At 47.5% G+C, this 20,001-nt stretch overlaps 1 protein-coding gene across 1 annotated transcript in view; it reads right to left on the bottom strand.

Moving 5' to 3' along the window:
* Positions 1–20,001, bottom strand: part of Impbeta11 (importin beta11) — a 58,477-nt gene that overhangs the window by 21,024 nt on the left and 17,452 nt on the right. Inside the window, exons 13-18 of the mRNA XM_077700753.1 lie at positions 18,891–18,996; positions 17,936–18,099; positions 14,570–14,610; positions 13,373–13,438; positions 10,647–10,802; positions 8,707–8,908 (exon numbers count right to left, since the gene is read on the bottom strand). Coding sequence (XP_077556879.1) covers positions 8,707–8,908; positions 10,647–10,802; positions 13,373–13,438; positions 14,570–14,610; positions 17,936–18,099; positions 18,891–18,996 — 735 coding nt within the window. The remainder of the gene's footprint in view (positions 1–8,706; positions 8,909–10,646; positions 10,803–13,372; positions 13,439–14,569; positions 14,611–17,935; positions 18,100–18,890; positions 18,997–20,001) is intronic.

Consider the following 20,001-nt stretch of genomic DNA (forward strand, 5'->3'; position numbering starts at 1 on the left):
GTCCGGAAGCAAATGCTGCCGTGTGAGAAATTGATCAATTTAGGTTAAAATATTGATTCTCGCGCCAAATCGTGGGTTTTCGTAATGTCAGCATTGACGTCAGAATCGCGTGTATTCAAGCGAACTTCCACTGCGTCATTCGGGTTAGCGGCCTTGCTGTCTGTCAGCCCTTCCAGATGGCACTGCTATAGTCATCCACGAACCGTTGCCCGCCATTGCTTTGTTTTTGAGTGTACTTGCATCTGGCTTGTTTTCATTACTCTAAAAAGTGATCGTCTCGTGAAGCTAGGGATATCCTCGACAAACAGGGTCACGTAAGACAACGCTGCTTACGCCAATCGGCGTAAACAACTTCAAACAACTTCAAAGTGGCGGAGTGCTGTGCAGCTAAAACAAGCATAGTGCGCCCAGTACCAACAGCAGTGCGCATCGGTACTTCTATGCTTATGTGCGTTTTCGTAACTTTCATTGTTTACCGCACCGTTATTACTGCTGAAAAATGAATATGCATTACACTTAAGCGCAAATAGGTCGTTCAAAAAGCCTAGAAGCCGTGCCTGATTTGCGTTTGCTTTTCCCGTCCTCAGCCAATCGCACAGCTGGGCTCATATGGCATCGTAGGTTCTGTTGCGGGAAATGAGCTAATGGGTTGCATGGTCACTCAGTTTTTTCCTAGTTATGTAGCTTATTTCAGCAAAGTGTGCGTTAACAGTGGTGTCAGTATGATTCTATCGAGGCAATCTCTCGAATGAACCGAACTTGTGTTTTGTCCTCATGGCTTCTTTAAGACAGCCCGGTATGTCAAGCTCTCGTAGACATCCTCCTGACGTGTTTCAAGGATGTAACTGTGGCTGGAGTGAACACTGACGGAAAAGTGCTCCGAAAGAAAGCTGACGATGTCGCCCTTTCGCTTCGAATTGAAAACTTTCAGGCCTATAGCGGGTGGGTTCACCACTTCAAGCAGCGGCACGGTCTTGTATACAAAACCGTGTGCGGCAAAGGAAAGAAGGTGGATGATCAAGTGGTGAGCGGCTGGATGGTTGACACTCTGCCGGCGCATTTATCGGAGTACAAAGCACAGGACCCATTTAATTAACGTGGATGAGGCGGGGCTTTTTTTAAATTTGCAACCCAACAAAAGCTTGTGCTTAACTCTTTCACGACGGCGCCATAGGCGATCGGAAGCCGGCGTCCGATGATTTTAAATCTCCCGCAAAATCTGAAACCCGCGCTCCACAGACAACTATCGCCATCTGGTGTGTTCATTGGCAACGTCTCTTTCAATTTCGGTTTCGTTTGTTTATGTGTCTCGGGTGGTGGCGGCGTAGCAAGGGTAATTTGAACCGAAGGGGGAGGGGAGGAGGAGGAAAAATGGCGTTCGGTTCGCGCCGCGCTCCGCACAGTCGGACTGCTGTAGCAAGCACTTCGGCTGCTCCTGCTGTCGATTTTTCTGATTCCAGCAGCAGTGAGGGATCAAGCAATGATGTGGGATCTTCAGATTTCAGTTAGGAAGACGAAGCTCCGGTTCAGGTGCCTCGAACTTCAACAAGCGCTGGCAGGTAATTTCGTTGTGACTCCGCGCTGTATTTATAAACAAAACGTGCTTCTTATCTGACGACTGCGGTTTTGATTTTGTGTTTAGGGTCTCGAGAACGTACGGGCGGGATATTTTGCCAAATGCACCGCGCCGTATCGCGCTATCACCTTCAAGATAACCTTGCGCTCGTGTCAGATTAGCGCTGCAGGGTTCAGGTGCGATGCTTGTCGAGAGCGCTCGATTTTTTTTTCTGGTTTTTTACCACCGAACTGATAAGGATTTTGTGCGAGGTCACAAAAGAGTATACCGTTATTACCTGATTCTAACGCGCACCCAATTTTCCTGACAAAAAACCGAAAAAACTTGCACCTCCGATTGTAACGCGCATGGAACTGTGTGAGCAAGAAAAACAAATGCGATAGAAACGGGTGATTTATTTCCCGAAGTAATCTCACTCATCTCACTCCTCGTCGCTCTCCGCTGACCACAAGATCTCGTCCTCGGTGCCGTCAAGCACGTTCGCGATGCCACACTTCTGAATGAACGTTCAACCATGGTCGATGGGATCGTGGCCCACGCCTCACACGCCCATCCCGCGAGCTTCTCCAGAGGCGCACGCTTCAGCCGACCGCTCGTTTTGAACACGTGAGAGCCGCTGCTGCCATTGCTGTTATCAAGCGCGCAAGTGGAACGATCTGACTATTTGTATGAACTCCGATGGAAAAGCCTAGGCGCCTATGCTTCCTGCGTGCGAAAAATTGTTGCTAAAAGCTTCAGCGCCATCTTGACATGGCGATGGTGATGGGTGGGAAAAAATTTTCGCTGTTTCGGTTTGGGTTTCGTATCCGATTCTAACGCGCATGTGATTTTTCGACCTATTTTTCCGGAAAAAAAGTGCGCGTTAGAATCAGGTAAGTACGGTACTTGGATGCACATTTTACATAGACTCACTCACCCTTGAGTGCGCTCGCGGCGTGGCACAGCCGTCAGTTGCGCTAGGTTGACGGGTCCTCAAAAATCCAAAACTTGGTGTAGACTGTTGATTTATATATTGAATCATAGCCAAGGAACGTAGGAACAATTTGTATATCTTAAAATACCTGAAATAATTTTTAGTCTCGGTAAAAGTGCCGATTTGTGTTTTTAGTATACTTTTCTTGGGGGCTTTTTTCTGATTACTTGACAAATAAACTGTAAGTAATTGTACTTTTAACAAAACTGATGCTTTGTGTTTGGAAGAGCAATCTATAAGCTACAATTTCATGCATAGCAAGATTACGTGTGTCCAGTAGCTCAAGAGAAAAAAAACGTTTTGTGGAAGCACTTAAAATCGGCCGTTTTTCCGCCGTAACGAAAGAGTTAAGAGGCGAAGCTTGTCAAGGTGGACAAAACAGTAAGCAAAGAGTAACCATGCTCTTCTGCTGTAATGCCAACGGGTCGGAGAAGCTGAAGCTAACGGTCATCGGGAGGTCACAAAAGCCAAGGTGCTTTAAAAACGCAGGCAGTTTACCTGGCCTGTACAAGGCGAAGAAGAAAGCATAGATGAGTGCCGAATTGTTCAGGGAATTCCTCATGCAGTTGGATCGCAAGATGGCGAGTAATAATAAAAGGGTTTTGCTTTTCATTGACCAGTGCTCACCCAAAAGAGGTAGTTGTATCCAACACCACCCACTTGCAACCACTTGAAGCCGGAATTATCAAAAACATAAAGCCTAACTTCAAAGGCATGCTGGTGTGACGGTTGCCGGCGAAAATGAGTCGCAGGAACGAAGACCTCCAGACCAGTCTGCTGGCACTTCCTTGACATGTCGTGGGTTTGAGTTACTGCGGACACAATCTCCAACTGCTTCCATAAGTGTCAGTCTTTCAGTGCCGCTATGACAGCGTCTCCACAGTTTGAAGAGCCACTGGCTATTAAAGAGTGGGACTAGCTCGGCATGGAATGCTCAACCCAACAAAAGCTTGTGCTTAAAAGAGGCGAAGCTTGTCAAGGTGGACAAAACAGTAAGCAAAGAGTAACCATGCTCTTCTGCTGTAATGCCAACGGGTCGGAGAAGCTGAAGCTAACGGTCATCGGGAGGTCACAAAAGCCAAGGTGCTTTAAAAACGCAGGCAGTTTACCTGGCCTGTACAAGGCGAAGAAGAAAGCATAGATGAGTGCCGAATTGTTCAGGGAATTCCTCATGCAGTTGGATCGCAAGATGGCGAGTAATAATAAAAGGGTTTTGCTTTTCATTGACCAGTGCTCACCCAAAAGAGGTAGTTGTATCCAACACCACCCACTTGCAACCACTTGAAGCCGGAATTATCAAAAACATAAAGCCTCACTTCAAAGGCATGCTGGTGTGACGGTTGCCGGCGAAAATGAGTCGCAGGAACGAAGACCTCCAGACCAGTCTGCTGGCACTTCCTTGACATGTCGTGGGTTTGAGTTACTGCGGACACAATCTCCAACTGCTTCCATAAGTGTCAGTCTTTCAGTGCCGCTATGACAGCGTCTCCACAGTTTGAAGAGCCACTGGCTATTAAAGAGTGGGACTAGCTCGGCGTGGAATGCTCGGCGCACGATTTCATCACCGTCGACAACGATCTCGCCACTTGCAGTGTCCGGACGATTGAGGACATTGTCGACGAAATAAAGGAGCCAAAGCAGCAGTCGCACAGTGATGGCAAGGACTGCGGCGGAAGTGAACTAGCACCGTCAACAAGCGAAACCCTGCATGCCCTTGACATATTGCGGCGTGCAGTGAGCTTGGGCACAGTGAGTGAGGAGATGAATGCCAAGTTTTACGAGCTCCAGGAAGGACTGCACGGCGACATGAAGGTTAAAAACAAGCAGAAAAACACCCTGGATTTCTTCACGCAAAAGTAAGAAAAGAAATAAATGAAAACTTTCTTTTTGGTGCTCAATTTTTTCATCTACCGTATTTACTGGCGTAATGAACGCACTCGCATAATGAACGCACCCCCAACTTTAGTCGCCAAAATTTGGATTTTTTTTTCTCCCGCGTAATAAACGCACCGCCAACTTCGATCCCCTGCAGTCCCGTCAACAAGCTTTCCCACTTCACTCGCTTCGGCTGATGATGATAGTGCATGTAACTGAGAGCCATCTGTCGGAAGGAAAATGAACGCTCCCCACCGCGGTGTCAGTGGGACAGCCAATCAAAGCGACGATGTTCTAGCCCTACTTTTTTCTGTTATCCGTTTGCTCGTTTCTCTGCTTGTTTCTCTGCTTGTTTCTATCCCTTGTGTTGCGTTCTACCGTGGGCGATGGGCCGAAACGTCAGTTACACGGCCGGGTTTAAGTTAAAGGCGGTGGAGTACGCCCTGAAGCACGGTAATCGTGCTGCCGGTAGGCACTTCGGAATTGAGGAAGTCTGCGTGCATTACTGGCGTAAGCAAGAGGACAAGCTGCGCACTACGAATCGGGATCGTCGTGCCTTCAGGGGACCGAAGACCGGAAAGTTTCCTGATGTGGAAGAGGAAGTGCTACAATACGTCCGGGACCTGAGAAAGGAAGGCTGTGTCGTTTCTCACGAAATGATCCGTACGCAAGCGCGAGCCACAGCCAGGAAGCACGGCATCGCGTCCACCGCTTTCAAAGCGAGCAATGGGTGGACAACCCGCTTCATGCGGCGCAACGGACTGTGTTTGAGGAGGCGCACCTCGCTCTGCCAGCGACTGCCTCCTTGCTACGAACAGAAAGTTGTGGACTTTCACGGGTTCGTGATACGTCTGCGGCGGGACCGACGTTCATTCTGTCACAAATCGGGAACGCCGACCAGACTCCCATCAACTTTGACATGCCCATGAGCAGGACGGTGAATGAAAAAGGAGCAGGCAGCGTGCTCGTCAAGACGACAGGCACTGAGAAACAGCGTTTTATCGTAATGCTGGCCATCACGGCAGACGGAAGGAAGTTGCCTCCGTATGTTATCTTTAAAAGAAAAACTCTGCCGAAGGCCAACCTTCCAGCCGGCATACACGTACGAGCCCAAGAGAAGGGCTGGATGTCGACCGACCTAATGGCTGATTGGGTCCGCACAGTCTGGGGACGGCGACCTGGCGCCCTGCTTCTCCCGTCTCTCCTCGTGCTCGACAGTTTTCGCGGCCACCTGTGCGAAAACGTACGCCGGGAACTGGAGGAGCTGCGCACCGAGATCGCCGTCATTCCGGGTGGCCTCACTTCGGTGCTGCAGCCCCTTGATGTCTGCGTCAACAAGCCCTTTAAGGACGGTGTGCGGCGCTTGTACACTGACTGGATGGCCGGGGGAGGGCACGCTTTGACGCCGACCGGCAAGGTTAAGAGGCCATCCGTCAAGCTTGTGTGCTCGTGGATTTTGGAGGCTTGGCGCTCGCTGCCAGCCGACTTGATCTTCAAGAGCTTCAAGAAGACCGGCATCGCAAACGCACTGGACGGCAGCGAGGACGATCAGTTGTGGGAGCAAGACGCGGAAGCGGCCAGCGAGCTGGACGACGGGTCCAGCGACTCAGACGAAGAGTGAGCGTCCAGAAACGATGAGTGACGTGCAATAAAACGGTGTCTGTGTGCAAATTGTGTACGCGTATATTTCCTGCAAAAGGTAGGTTGTCTAACACATTTTTTTTAGGATACTGCCTTTTTTGATCATCCCGAAAAATGTTTCTGAAAATATACCCCGCATAATAAACGCACCCCCTCTTTGCTTAAGTTTTGCCTAAAAAAAAGTGCGTTCATTACGCGAGTAAATACGGTATGTTGGTTCATACGAATTTCGGATGATACGAATATTTTTCATGGTCCTGCAACATTCGTATCATCGAGATTCCAATGTACAGCAGTCCATCACCGCGATTCCCGCCTGCCAGTGCAAATAATGGCCCACACGATCACAACAAGCACGTGTGGAAGCCTTAACCTGGCAGCACAACCTCGTTAGCGATTCACTGCTGAGAGGGACAAATCAGCATCTGCAGACTGCCCCGGTGTCTGCTGCACAACACGAGGAGATGCCAGCGAGGATTGGGGGAAAGGGATTATGCAGAGGAGCTGGCGGCTGCTGGAGGGGGCAAAACAAAAGGTGAGACGAAGAAGAAAGCTATGCTGGAGAGAACCCATTGAGCAGGCCCAAGGTCCACACAATGGCTTGCAGCACTTTCATATCGTCTCCCAGTTGGTTGCATGCTTCGCGTGGGTCGTCAGATAACGTGGGTCAGGCATGAAATCATGTCGGATAACCAAGGTTTTAAATGCATTGTTTCTAAGGGAGCTTCACCGGGACTCGACTAGTCCGTTGTAAAACGTGGATTGTCGTAAAATCCACGGACATATAACCAATGTTTCACTGTATGTATATACAAAGACAAATGCCACAGAAGTGCCCCCCCCCCCCCTCTTCCCCTCTCTCTTTCCAGTGGCTCTCCCTCACAGCGGAAGAGAAATTCTGCAATTCAGCCCGGCCACTCAAGGGCAGCAGCCCTTGCCTCTTTCCCTTCACTGCGCCACCACGCCGTGTACGGTGAGCTATTGACACCCCCCATGAAAAAAATGATCATGGCCCGCCCGCTGCGCTTGTTCAGACTGCCAATAACTGGCGGGTTACCATGCTTTTCTCGTTCGTAGTGTTTGTGTTGTTCGCACTTTAATGGCTAGTAATGGCTAGTGCTGGTGTCACTAAATAAAGGCTTTATTTAGTGGCTCTATCTAGGGCGAAGGCACAGAATTTGCCTTTTGCCTTGAAGCTGGCAATCATAAATCGAGTCAAATTCAGTGAGAAGTCGGACGTCCCCGCACCGCACGAGATTCCCAATAGCACCCCGAGCATGTTCTTGAAAAATAAGGCGGAAATCGTTCGTGTCAGCAGGCAGATTGAGATTGACCTGCTAAAAGTAGGCTCTGGCGGATGTTACGACAGAAACTACCCAAAACTGCTTCAGGTATACCTGCTTGCGTGTGCAGGAGATGACTGAAAATTCTGAGGAGTGCAACGAAGCCATCGCTGATGTTGCCGAAGTGTGCAGCGAACTGTTGGAGTTTCTAGATGCCATTACTGGATCAATGGTTGGCGAGTTTGTGAGTATGAATGATGATGTTGCACCCACGGGAGAGTTTGAATGACCACATTGCTGACACCGCACCGAGCGCAAGTGAAGGCGGACGCAACGAAAAGCAACGCCAGTCCTTTGCCCACATCCTTCGAGGTGATTGGTGCACTCGCACTAGTCCAGCCCTTTTTCGCAAATGTAACAGGTTACGGCCTCAGCTGCTCTGACTCTTACACAATGTGGAGAAGTAGGTGCTGTCACAGGCAGTGAATTTGTTCAAACAGAAGAGTATACACAGCTCTTTTGCAAGGAAGTAAGGCAGTTTTATCAATAAAGTGTTTTTATACATGGTATGTGCTTTTATGACATCGAATTCCTTAGCCTGCTTTCATCAAATAATGCCCCATATCAAACTGATAGGTGCTTTTTTGCGAGTTCGATGTAATCGTGTTTCACTGCATTAGGCAAAAAATTCCTCCCATTGCACACTGTGGCATTGAGCATTAAATCAAGCGTCAAGCTCAGCAACAAATGTATTTGCTGCCGCAGGTGTTCTCTTTTACCACTACTATGCGCAGTCGTCTAGTATCTCCACCTTTCCAGCCTGTTATGGCACGACTGTGCACACGGTCATCCAGAGACATAACCCCAGAGCCAGAGCTTATGCCATGTGCCCAGTCAAGAAGTCGCATAACAAGAAAAAGCAAAGCAGTAGAACTAGAATTCCTCTCTCATTTTTTGTTTGTGCCTCTCCGCCAACAGTACTCCCTTCTCCTTCCTTGCACAGGTTTCTCTGTTAAAGAAATATGCAAATTCTGCTTAGAAATGCAGCTTCATCACAATACACATGATGCATGTGCCGCCACCTGTAATTGCAATCTTCTTCCTGCTCTACACTGCTGGCTTACTGTCAAAAACAAACATAAAGTGAAGTTTTGCTGTTAGTCTGGAATGTGCCACGCTAACTTCCTCCCGAGCACCCTTGCTGTCTGTGTGGCCACCCCGAAAGGGATAAGACAACTGGCCTCTGGCAAAAGTGAATGGCAAGCGACCCTCGGCGAGTGATAACCCCGGAGGACGTGCCGTGCCATACAGCAGCATGGTTCTGCGTGAAAGGAGAAGAGGCAGGCGGCCCCCCGTACCGAAGAGCGGGAAGAGGTACTGGGCGAGCTGGAGCAGCTGGACGGAGGTGGCGTGGGTGTTGGCCAGCAGGGCCCACCAGAGGTCCAGGCAGTCCTCCAGCAGGTACACGTGCGGGGACTGGCGCACATCCACCCCGTACGCCACCACGGGCAGCAGGAATGGGTGCAGCCGCTCAGACTGGGCACCCAGGCCGTTCACCACCTGCAGGCCGCAACATTGCCACGGAGCAGCAAAGAAGATGGCTCAGAACCATGCAATGCTCACAGTAGTTGATAAAAGTTTTGCCATGGTTGAACGCGGTGGAACCGAGTTTGTCAAGCAATAGCTCGCTTTTCGCACCAACAGTGCGCAATGAACGATGATTTCTACACCCCCATGTTGTTATTCGGCTGGACCGCCTACTGTCAGTTCTCCGCATTACATGTCAGTTGTGCTCCCGAAAAAAAAGCCCTATGTGCCTCATTAATAAAAAAATTCGACGTTGTACACATCTAATGTCTGAAAAAAATATATACAGTTGAACCCCTTTATAAGAGACATGTACCGGGGAGCAGTTTCTGTCTTTTATATGAGATGTCTCTTATAAGCAGGGTACCATGTTTTCCCTTACTAATCAGACCCTAGTTCAATGTGGGCACCGTATGACTAAAATAAGCTCAAAAGAACGCTACAGCATGTTTCAAAAGATTTATTCTAATTAATGTTTGGCCCCAGAATTTATGAAACTTCGTTTGCTTCATGACTGTATTTACACTGTTTTTTACAACCGATTCTACAAGCTGTCTTTCCGTTCACTGTTTGTGGAAGATGAATTGTAGATGTTGAGTTCACAAGCCTGATGAATAGCCGGAGCACACAGCTTCTTGCGCTGTGTGCTCAGGCTATTCATTACGCTTGCAGGACTCAACATCTGCAGTGCTTCTTGACTGGGAGCCACGCGAGTGGGAGAGCCCGCATGTGCGATCGCGCTCCATCTAATGGATGGCACTAAGCCTCAACCACTTCTGTCAGTTGCATTTCCATTGGCAGGGCTTCTCATTGTCATTTCATAGCTGACTGAACCACTTTGTGTTTGCTGAAGTTATAATAAATAGTGACTGCAGGTGTCTGTCATCCACCTGTGTTTCCACAATGGAAGCAACTGTAATTAGTGACTGGTGGCACTGCATCTGAAGTTAAAATGTCTGTTACAAGCGAGATTATTAAGGATGACTTGTCTCTTATAACCAACTGTCTTCTACATCCGATGTCTGTTATAAAAGAGGTCCATTTAATGGGAAAGATAGGGCAGCCAACCATGTGGGTGAATAGTGTCTCTTATACCCATTTGTCTCTTACATCAGTGTCTCTTATAACGAGGTTCAACTGTATGTACCATAAAGTTTTGAAAGAACGCCCACCCAAAGTACAAAGATATCATGTGAAAAATACAGGATGGGTGAACTTTCAGGTTAGGAGGAAAAAACTTATAAAAAGTAGCCATACCGCCAACCAAAACTGCGGATATCAAGAAAAATTCGAGATAGGGGAACTACCAGGCAATCTGCAGTTAGGACAAATAGGTGACCGCATCAACGTATAAATAGAGGATTTGCATTCATTTTGTCAGGGAATGCCTAATTGTTCGTAGGCAACTATTTTTCAGTGAATCCAAACACGTCTATCTGTTTACCAAACTTCTTACAAGGCACTCACACAAGTAAATTACCAAAAGGTAAAGCCAAAGACCAAAAGCCAACAACACCATAGCCACCATGTGCAAACTAGATCAACAGGTTAGGGCACCACTCATGGTCAAGCATACCTGCTGTAGACAGACATTACCGGCATTATGGAATCTGTAGAAAAGCCGAGAATTCAATAGCGAATCGTGCTCTGGCATTTGACAGAGTCGGGCAAAGCTACATGCACCCTGGCAAAGTGACAGCGAAGCACCTACCTGTACAAGCGTGGTGACGATGGCACAGCGCAGCATGTGGTGTTCGCCGCACGTCTCCCACAGCAGGGGCAGGTAGCGCACCAGGTCACCCGCATACGGCATGATCTGGCTTCCCACTCGCTCAATGATGAACGAGGTCACATGGAGGATGCTGATCTGCACAGGGCATCGAGGGGAGGGGGGAAGGCCGCAGCTAAGGTGAACCGCCAGACAGACCTGGACTTGCTAAAAATGCATCTCACTTTGCCCAGCCAAGCCGCAAAAGTTGTTAACGAGCTGTAATATGTTACTGGTACTCCGCTGCTCTTCTGTTGGCAACAAACTGTACAGGCTGGCACACACAAAATTCAGCTATTGCAGACTTGCAGAAGACTTTCACCTCCTTCCACGTGCATTGACAAGGCTTTAGCGCAGCACGATATAGTATTTCAAGGCATAGGACAACCCCAAGCCTACACCCAAGCTCACATTGAACTTGCTTCACTTTAGCTCACCCGATTGTTTTCATTCGTTATAAAGTGCGAAAATCATCTCCACAGTATTCGAGTGCATGGCAAGATGCTGCACGGCAACCCCCCCTCCCCCATTTTTTTTACAAGAATATTGGACACTCAGTGGCTAAACCTTTGCTGATGTATAACTAAACTTAGAAAGACCAAACCTTAGTAATGTAGAAATGGCATTCCTGCGTTGCTGGCATTTGTTTAAAGGAAATAAATACAGGGAGCCTAGCAAATTATTATTTTAAAATTCCCTGACTTTTCCATGTTGTCCCTGACATTTTCAGGTGAAATTCGTTGACTGCTGCAGAGTTGGCAACATATGTAAGACCATTAGTGTAGAACACAAAGCACTGCTTTATTTACAGAGTGCAAGTGTAAATTATTCCCCACAATTTAGAGCTGCGGACTAGAGTGTCAATTATTGCACAAGGTCAATGCAAACATAAATCTGCTCTTGCTGTTTAAGAGTGTCAGCCACTGCACAAGGGTTCTTGAAGCAGATATCTTTTACTTCTTAAGGTCGTCTCTTGCTTCTTGCAGGAGACCGGCTTCCGTTAGCAATTCACTAAGCAGTCTTCACTTCTGTTCTTCTAGCTCTTTGACAAGAGCAGTCACTCTTTCTTTGTTCCTATCAACATGACTCCAGCTGTCTTTCTGTGAGGCCGAGAGATGCCGCCACTGCTGCTGACCGAAGAAATATGTGAATCGCTGCCGCTTTTAAACAATAAACTATTTTGGCCTTTGTCACAGCGCTTTTCAGAAGAAAGCCGCCCATCAAAGTCTTCGCACATGTGGTGGGTGCAGGCTCCTCGGGTGCACCTGTGTGGTCGCCGCTACACTGGGTGGAAACAATCGTTGCTGCCGTAAAAAAAAGACAACATTCAAGTTTGTAAGCACTTTACCGAGACTCCAGAGCAGCAAGATGCTTTTTGCTGAACGTGTGACTGGAAAATGCCATGTTTCCCATGGTGCCCAAAGAAAATGTTTCGCAGCATATTATGCACTGAGAACTGTGAGGATCTTTCTGCACAGGCTTAATTCAGCTTGCATATTCCAAAATGTTCGGGTTCGTCCAGTCCGGACTAAAGGAGCACCTTCTTGCTGCTGCCATCGTCACTGGAGAGACTTCACTTGTGGAAACACGATGCAAACACAACGCTGAAGGAAGTGTAATCGTTCCAGAAACACGAATGAGGACAAAAGCAACAAAAGCGTATACCCAGTCACCGCCTCCTGCATTTCTTCAATGCCAAATGCACAAGCCCCGAGCGGCCAACCAAGCCCTTCACTTCTACTCCGACCACTCTCTCCCAATTGCTAGCTTTCCCAGCACTTTAGTCACGTGACCAGTTAATCTAGGGGCAATGTGTGGTGGAAAGCGGCAACATTTGAAAAACGTACTCCGCCACGATGCTCCTGGCCAGAGCCCTGCTATTTCAGCAATCTCAAACATTGGTTTCCTTAGCAACCGCGCACAGGCCGCTCTTGAATTTAGTTACGATCGGGTGATCCTGGTTAAGTTCAGGGCCCCACCTTACTACATGTGACTGAAAGAGGCGCCCCGCTCGCTCCGATTGTGAAGCAGGCGATGCATTTGACATTAAAAAAATACAAGAGGCATGGTCCCTAGAAAGATTTGCAATCTTTCTAGGGACCTAGCATACCCACCATACAACGATGCAGCATACCCAGCGCGCACTACTCAAGGTTGCCAGGCTTCCGGAGAAAGAAGGCCAACCTTGTCAACCCTGGCGCTGCTAGCTGCCCCACTGGCTTGGATTGCCTTTACATCGATTCGAGTAGGCAAAGTGCACCTTCCACTTTCGGCAGAAATTATTCATTTTTCACTCTATGACGTTGTCGGGACATTTCCCCTGACCGGGTTATCTTTTAGACAGTATTCCCTCACGATTCCCTGATTTACCCTGGTAGATAATATTACCTGACAATTCCCAATTTTCCTGGTTTTCACGGTTGCTAGACACCCTGGGATAGTGGATGAACCATCCTCGTCCTCGTGCATAGCAGGTTTAAAATAGTGCAAACTACTGGCACATATGACAGAACGGAATTCATGGGTAGTATATAATGATCCCCATTTACGCTTTTTCTCGACCCCAAAACTGCTCCAATTATCTTTAATTAGTGACAATACAAAGAACTACATACCAGTATTAGCAAAGGACTTAAAAAAAAGACAGTTTTGTTTTATGGAGGCTTTACCTTTGTATCGCACTCGGTGACTTGTTGCAGCAGCTTGTAGAGGAGTGAAACATAGGACTCCAGGTACTGCAAGAGCAATGAGAGCACAGACTGCTTTGAGGCACATTAGGAAGCAGAGCCACATGGTGATGACGTTTCTCCTCTTAATAAGCACTGGCACAAGCCACTGAATGCCCTCATTCCCAACTTTTTAAACAACTGCATTTGGAATTTGCTCACAAAAAGCCATAGAAACGCTTTAGGGCCAAATGAAAAGGTTGAACAACAACAAAACGAAGAAGGTTGAACAAAACAAAGGTTGAGCAACAGTGAGAACTATAACAGGGTTACTGTATCCATTGAGGCGACAAAGCACCCATAAAAACAAAACTCAATCACCTGCTTAAACCTTTCACTGCCGAGTTTTTTTTTTAGACTGCGTTACACCCCCTGCCAGGTTTTTTTTATTTGCATGTTAATTTCATGATGATTTTGCGCTAAATCCCTACGACCCTCAGCATGACATGGAAACATCTTTGTTCCTGATGATTCCTGAAGAGGATGGGTCAAAAGCATGCTCTTGAGGCTTGAATCCTTTTTTCTTCCAGCAGAAATTCTGTTCGTCACGTTTTCCCCTCTTTCCGGGTTAAAAGGATGCAGGGGCTTTTCCTCGCTGTCTTTGCTTGACAAACCATTTAGTTGAGCTGCTTCACCATTGTCACTTTTGTCAGAGTCGGAATTCACTAAAAGTTTCTGATTTCTTTGTCCGTCAAAGAGGGGACACTGTTGCCTGCCAGAGCTGCTGAGACGAAGACAAAGTGACACGAATAAAGGAACATGTGCTCCATCTGTTGTCTAAAATTTCACCTACAATATCTATGCGTTTGTGTGAACTCTCCAGAGATGGTGGGCCACACCCGCTATAGTTTTTTTTGCCCGAGTTGTTTCGGAATCGGTAGGGAGCGAGTTAAAACAGTAACATGAGTATCCTCAGGAGTAGCAGGGGGTGTGCGTGCGTGGCCCGAGTTATTTCAAGAGTGGCAGTGAAAGGGTTAAGCATTTATTTACTGAACAAGCTCTTTGCAATGTCCTGAGCACTGCATCATGATATAATAGTATGTCGGCAAAAAAAGAAAAAAATGAAAACTGCATTGCAGAAAAAAAAAAAAAAAAACAATCTTTTATTATCTGAATAGTAGCAGGAAACTGAACACTCACGGGAAGGAACTGCTCTGTGTTGAACTCGAATTCATCCACAGGTAAACAAAGGGTCAAGGAACAAGATATCACCCAAAGGCCCCAACTATTTTTTACTGACTGAGTTTCACCTAGCTGAGTCGCCTGTGTGCAATGCAAGACAAACCTAGCAAGCAAGGCTATTCATCCTGAAAATTACATACAGTTAAACCTCGATGTAACGAAGTCGGTAAAATTCGTAATTTACTTCGTTACATTGAAATTTCGCTACATTGAAATTCGCGGTTATAATGAAGTGTTCATCCCGTGAAGCGTTTCCTGAAAAAGAAAACGTGGCGCGCATACACGGCCGGCGCACTGTTTCTGTTTCTATCGGTGCTTAATCGTCTACGCGGGCATCAGCGTGATCCGCATGGAGCGTTTTCTTCCCGAAAAAACGCGCCCCGGAAGCCACAGGCGCGCTGACGCAGCCGCGGAGACCACCCGCGCGATGCGGGTAGCTCCAGCGACCGATTCTAACCGCTCGCTGAAACGCAACTCGAGGGGCAAACGTGAGGGGTATGCGAGAAAAAAAGCGGATAACGTGGGCGAAATTTTCAGTGTAAAACGTCATACGCGCCGCCTACGAGAGCGCCCATCAAATATCCTTCGCGGCGGCCTTATCGTCTAGCCAGCCGGCATCCCCGAGCGCTTCGAAGCTCCCGCCATAGGGTGCGCGCCTCCCCATTGGCGAAACTGGTCAGGCTCCTCCCACTGCTGCGCGCAGCGTGGCGCAGCGCGAGTCACTTCCCGCTGCCGGCACGCAATCGCGAACGCCGGTGTGAAAAAAAAAAAAAAAAAAAAAAAAACGCGCGTGCAAGGCTCATAAAGATTCACAAATGCTTGCTGGGACGACGAAACCCAACAAGCATGAGCGAACTCGAACGAAGTGCAAAGCGGCGGCTTGCGGCGGCGGCGGCGGCAACGCCGGTGGCTTAGGCTTACCACCGCGGAGGATATTTGATGGGCGCTTTCGTAAGCGGCGCGTGTCACGTTTTACAATGAAAATTTCGCCCACGTTATCCGCTTTTTTTCTCGCGCGCCCCTCTCATATGCCCCTCGAGTTGCGTTTCAGCGAGAGGTTAGAAGCGGTCGCTGGAGCTACCCGCATCGCGCAGGTGGTCTCCGCGGCTGCGCCAGCGCGCCTGTGGCTTGCGGGGCGCGTTTTGCGTTTTTGCAGGGAGAAAACGCTGCGTGCGGTTCGCGCTGATGCCGATTAAGCCGTAGACGATTAAGCTCCGACAGAAACAGTGCGCCAGCCGTGTATGCACGCCACGCAGTTTGTAGGCAAGGGACTTAATCAAAGACTCCGTGGCTGGCTGCATCCGCGGCATTGGGCGACCCGTGCCGCCGTTCGCGTTTTATTGGGACCCCATTTCGGCGCTTGCGTCTCCCAAAATCTACTTCTACAACTTAAATATCGTGCCTCGTTCTCCATGAAACTTCGTTACATTGAAATTCCGGCAAACGGGACTTCGTTACACAGAGGGTGAAAATACATGGTGTGCATACACTTGAAGTTACAAAAAATTCCGTGTTTCGTTACATCGAGGGTTTCGTTACATTGAAGTTCGTTACATCGAGGTTTAACTGTATACAGTCTACGCTCGTTACAGCGGATCCAGCAACAACGGACTTTCGGTTACAACAGACCATTTCTGTTGGTTTGTCTGGTCTCCATGCATTTTAAATGGAGTCCACTTCACTCATAACGGACCCGGCTAGAGCAGACTATCGGCTACAACAGACTAAATTTTAGGCGAAAATTGTTTCGACCTAATGTTTATAGCGGACTTCCGCGATGCCGGCACCCGATGTGCTTTTTCTTTGTTTATTTTTGCAAGAAAACTTATGTCTGGCAACATTGCTGGCAGCCGCGTAGTTGGCGCTGTTAAACATGGGGAAAAACAGGCCGACATCGCCAGAAGTACAGGCCTGTCTAAGCAGAAAGTCCGCTCCACTGTCAAGAACAAGGCCACTGTCTATAAACGCGACTCCGGTGAGATTGAAAAAAGGTCTATCGAATACTCGAAGTGGTGCACTTGGAGGCGTGTCTGCCCTCGTCAGTTTATGTAATAAAAAATTCGTGTTCAGTAAAATTCGGCTTTTATTATTCCCACGCATGCATCATTCTCATTCCGTTCGGTGAAAAAGGTAAGAAATGCCTCAAGTAGGGGGGTTGTTCCCCATCCATTGTGTGCAATCTGCCGGTAACCGTGCGCAGTCCAACTGGTCTGACTTTCAATTTTACAGCTGATTGTCATGAGATTATTTCATTACAGCTGTTTCAATGACCAGACTAAAATCACTATAAATGTGGAAGCTGCCTTGAGGGAACGTCAGCCAGCGATCCGATTTGTTTGACGAACGGTTTCGGGAAAACCTGCCTCGTCGTGAGGGGACTTAAAAAGAGCCTAGCTAATGCTGATGGCCACGACTGATGTTTTATAGCTGGTTAATAATTGCGCCTAGTTATATTCTAGCTTTATTTGCTCAGCTTATCATGTGTCTTCACACGCTTGACCGCATGCGCTAGGCCTCTTCCAAGTGCCGGGGCTAAGCTTTGGAAACGGTGTTTACGCGATTCTTTGCCGTCGCGTGAACACTGTGCAGAGGTGCTGCAGGCGTGCAGAAAGAACAAAGTGTATGCACTATGCATATGCAATATCGGTCAAAGTACCCACTTTAAGGCTCAAACCCCCCCCCTCCTCCCAAAGGATACTGCATACTTCGGCTATAGCGGACGTTTTTTTCCGGATTCAGAGGGTACGTTGTAACGGGCGTAGACTGTATAACTAAACCAGAAAGATGTGCCTGGCTAATGACACCGCTTTGTGCAGATTGTACATTGTGAAATGATTCCGGGCGCTACCCACATGAGCATCCTTGCATTCCCACGAACACTGCAGGCCTACATCATGCATAAGTGTTGAAAAAAACCACATTAGTACTAATACACCATAACAAACCCATCCTGGGGTGCAAACCAATTAGCAGTGGTGATCTCCACTAGCACTAAATGTTAGCAGAAATTGTGCAAAAACAAGAATAAAACAAAACCTCCATGTTTATCTACCCAATGATGCCTAAACACATCAACCTGAGAATTACCTTCTTTTTAATTTGAAGAACATTATTTGACTGTCAAAAAAAATATCTTCTGTTGTTATTTTAGGAACACAGGTTGAGTCTCAAATAACCATAAAAACATCACCTGTGCAAAATAATCATTCTTTTTTCTGACATGCCTCGGAAGAGCTTTGTTTATGGTCCCCCCCCACCAAGTGTACAAAAAATACTGCTGCAGCACGGTGCCTTCAACGTTGGCCGCTGAATCGCAAAGGATATCAGCCTTGACTGCTCCAGCTGCCGTGAGGCGAACAACCAGGTCTTCGGAGGGGTCGAGGGAGTCGATGAGTGTCTTGTACAGGACAGGCCTCAGCTCGGCTGACAGCTTCACACCCACCCACTGGCCAATGAGCCAGGCCACGCGGCGGCGCACAATGCGGTACCTGCGAGTGAATGCACACCCAGCGATGCCGTCACGTGCCATTGAACCCTTCTTCAGAGATGCACCGAAGCGGTGTGTCATCCTGTCGGTAGCCCCGCTTCATTTTGAGCATGCTGCAAAGGAAAGCCCAGGCGACTGCCGCCACCCCCCCTTCCACCCTGTACAGCCCTCAGTCGCACCATCGCTGCCATGCCCAATGGTATGCACTCGTGAAAACTGCCAACGGGATCGAAATGAAGTGAGGTGCCTACACAACCTTTTTCTCACTGAAGTGTGGAAGACAGTTTCATTTGAGCATAACATAACTTGCATGCAACATGCACAGGCGTGCAGGCCTGCATGTACAGTTCAATCCTGTTTTAACAAAAACACCGAAATCCATGAATGATTTTAATAAAGCAGGGACTTTGTAAAATTAAGAAAGCATTAGGCCTATGGGCAAGTGCAGAGGGAATCCAAATTTTTTCGTTAAATCGGGAGATTGGGAAAGTCACGTTTTTTAAAGGTGAGGTTCAACTGTATTCCAACAGCCACTCCCTGCATCGTTACTGGGGGAAATGTGCCCTTGTCAGTTCCTCCAGAGATAAACTACACTGCAATTTTTTTAATAGTTCTTAAAAATTTTAACTCTGTGCAGTGTTGAAGTTGAAAAAAATCAGCTCTAATTTTAGACACCCACAGGGGCCTTTTATTCACACCAGTAGAGCAAAATATCAAGAACAGCTTTTCTATTCTACTATCAAAGTCAGACGGCAGCTCTACAAATGACAAGCGAGCAATGATGCCCATTACCTTGGCTCGGAGACCTTCAGCTCAGGTATGAGGACATGGAGAAACCAGTTGTCAAAGTCCAACTCATCATGCAAGTCAAAAGCAGCAAGGCCGACAGCTGTGTACACTGCAAGAACAGAAAATAGGAGCAAATATGAAGACGCATTTGCATAGAAGCCAAGCAATATCTTAAAGGGACAGACAACCGATTTTTGTCGCGTATATGTTCTCTAGCTCATATGAAAGCCAGCGTTTTATATAGCCCGATAACCACAAGCAGTTTCTAAACAAACTGGCGGAAATAATTTTAATTTGGCAGCAAACTTCCTGAAATCGGAAGGGTGGCGGTTCGTAGTGTCGAAACTTGACACTACAATATGTGTCCCTGTCACGTGACCTGCAAACCTAGCAGCTACTGTAGCTGCTGAAACGTTTATTTATGTACTGAAAACCTTTTAACACAAGTATTATACAACGTTAAATTGCATATGTATTTCTAAACATTATTCTGAAATTTTTAAAGAAACGCCGCCTGCCGTCGCTGGGTGCTTCTCAGCAGGCCTCTCAGTGTGGCTAACTGAGCCTCCGTGCCCGGAATCAACGGCAGCGTTCAGTAAACAGACCCAGCGAAGGAGCTTTGATGATTCTGCCTGAGTAAGGGGCGTTTGTTCTGCCAAAATATTTGATTTCAAATTCCAAATATGCCAACGACAGCTTAAAAAAAAAAAAAAAAAAAAAAAGAAACGTCGCGCCCGGGGAAAATCGAACTTCCCTCCTCCACAACGTGAAGCCAGATTCTACCTGTCGTCTATCCCAACAGATGGTGCATTCGTGCAAAATAGACCGTTGTATTAAAAAAACACATAAAGGAACAGGAAAGCCTGCGATTCAAACTTTTTTAGCTGGGAACAAGTTTTTAAATATCGTTTTTTATTTCGCATACAGACAAAAGTATGTTGCCGAGCTACTCCATATCATGGTTGCCAGCATTAGTTTTGGGAGGGACACATACGACTCGTAGATCAAAAAATTCGATATAAAAAGTTCTAGGGCGTTATCAGCAAAACCGTTTCTCGTCAAGGTGCTTTAAGTGATGCCCTTTCATTTGGGATAGAAAATATATACTCGACAA

The sequence above is a fragment of the Haemaphysalis longicornis genome, unplaced genomic scaffold (assembly GCF_048455015.1).
Source record: "Haemaphysalis longicornis isolate Haplotype H1 unplaced genomic scaffold, Haemaphysalis longicornis Haplotype H1 scaffold_2, whole genome shotgun sequence".
NCBI lineage: Eukaryota > Metazoa > Arthropoda > Arachnida > Ixodida > Ixodidae > Haemaphysalis > Haemaphysalis longicornis.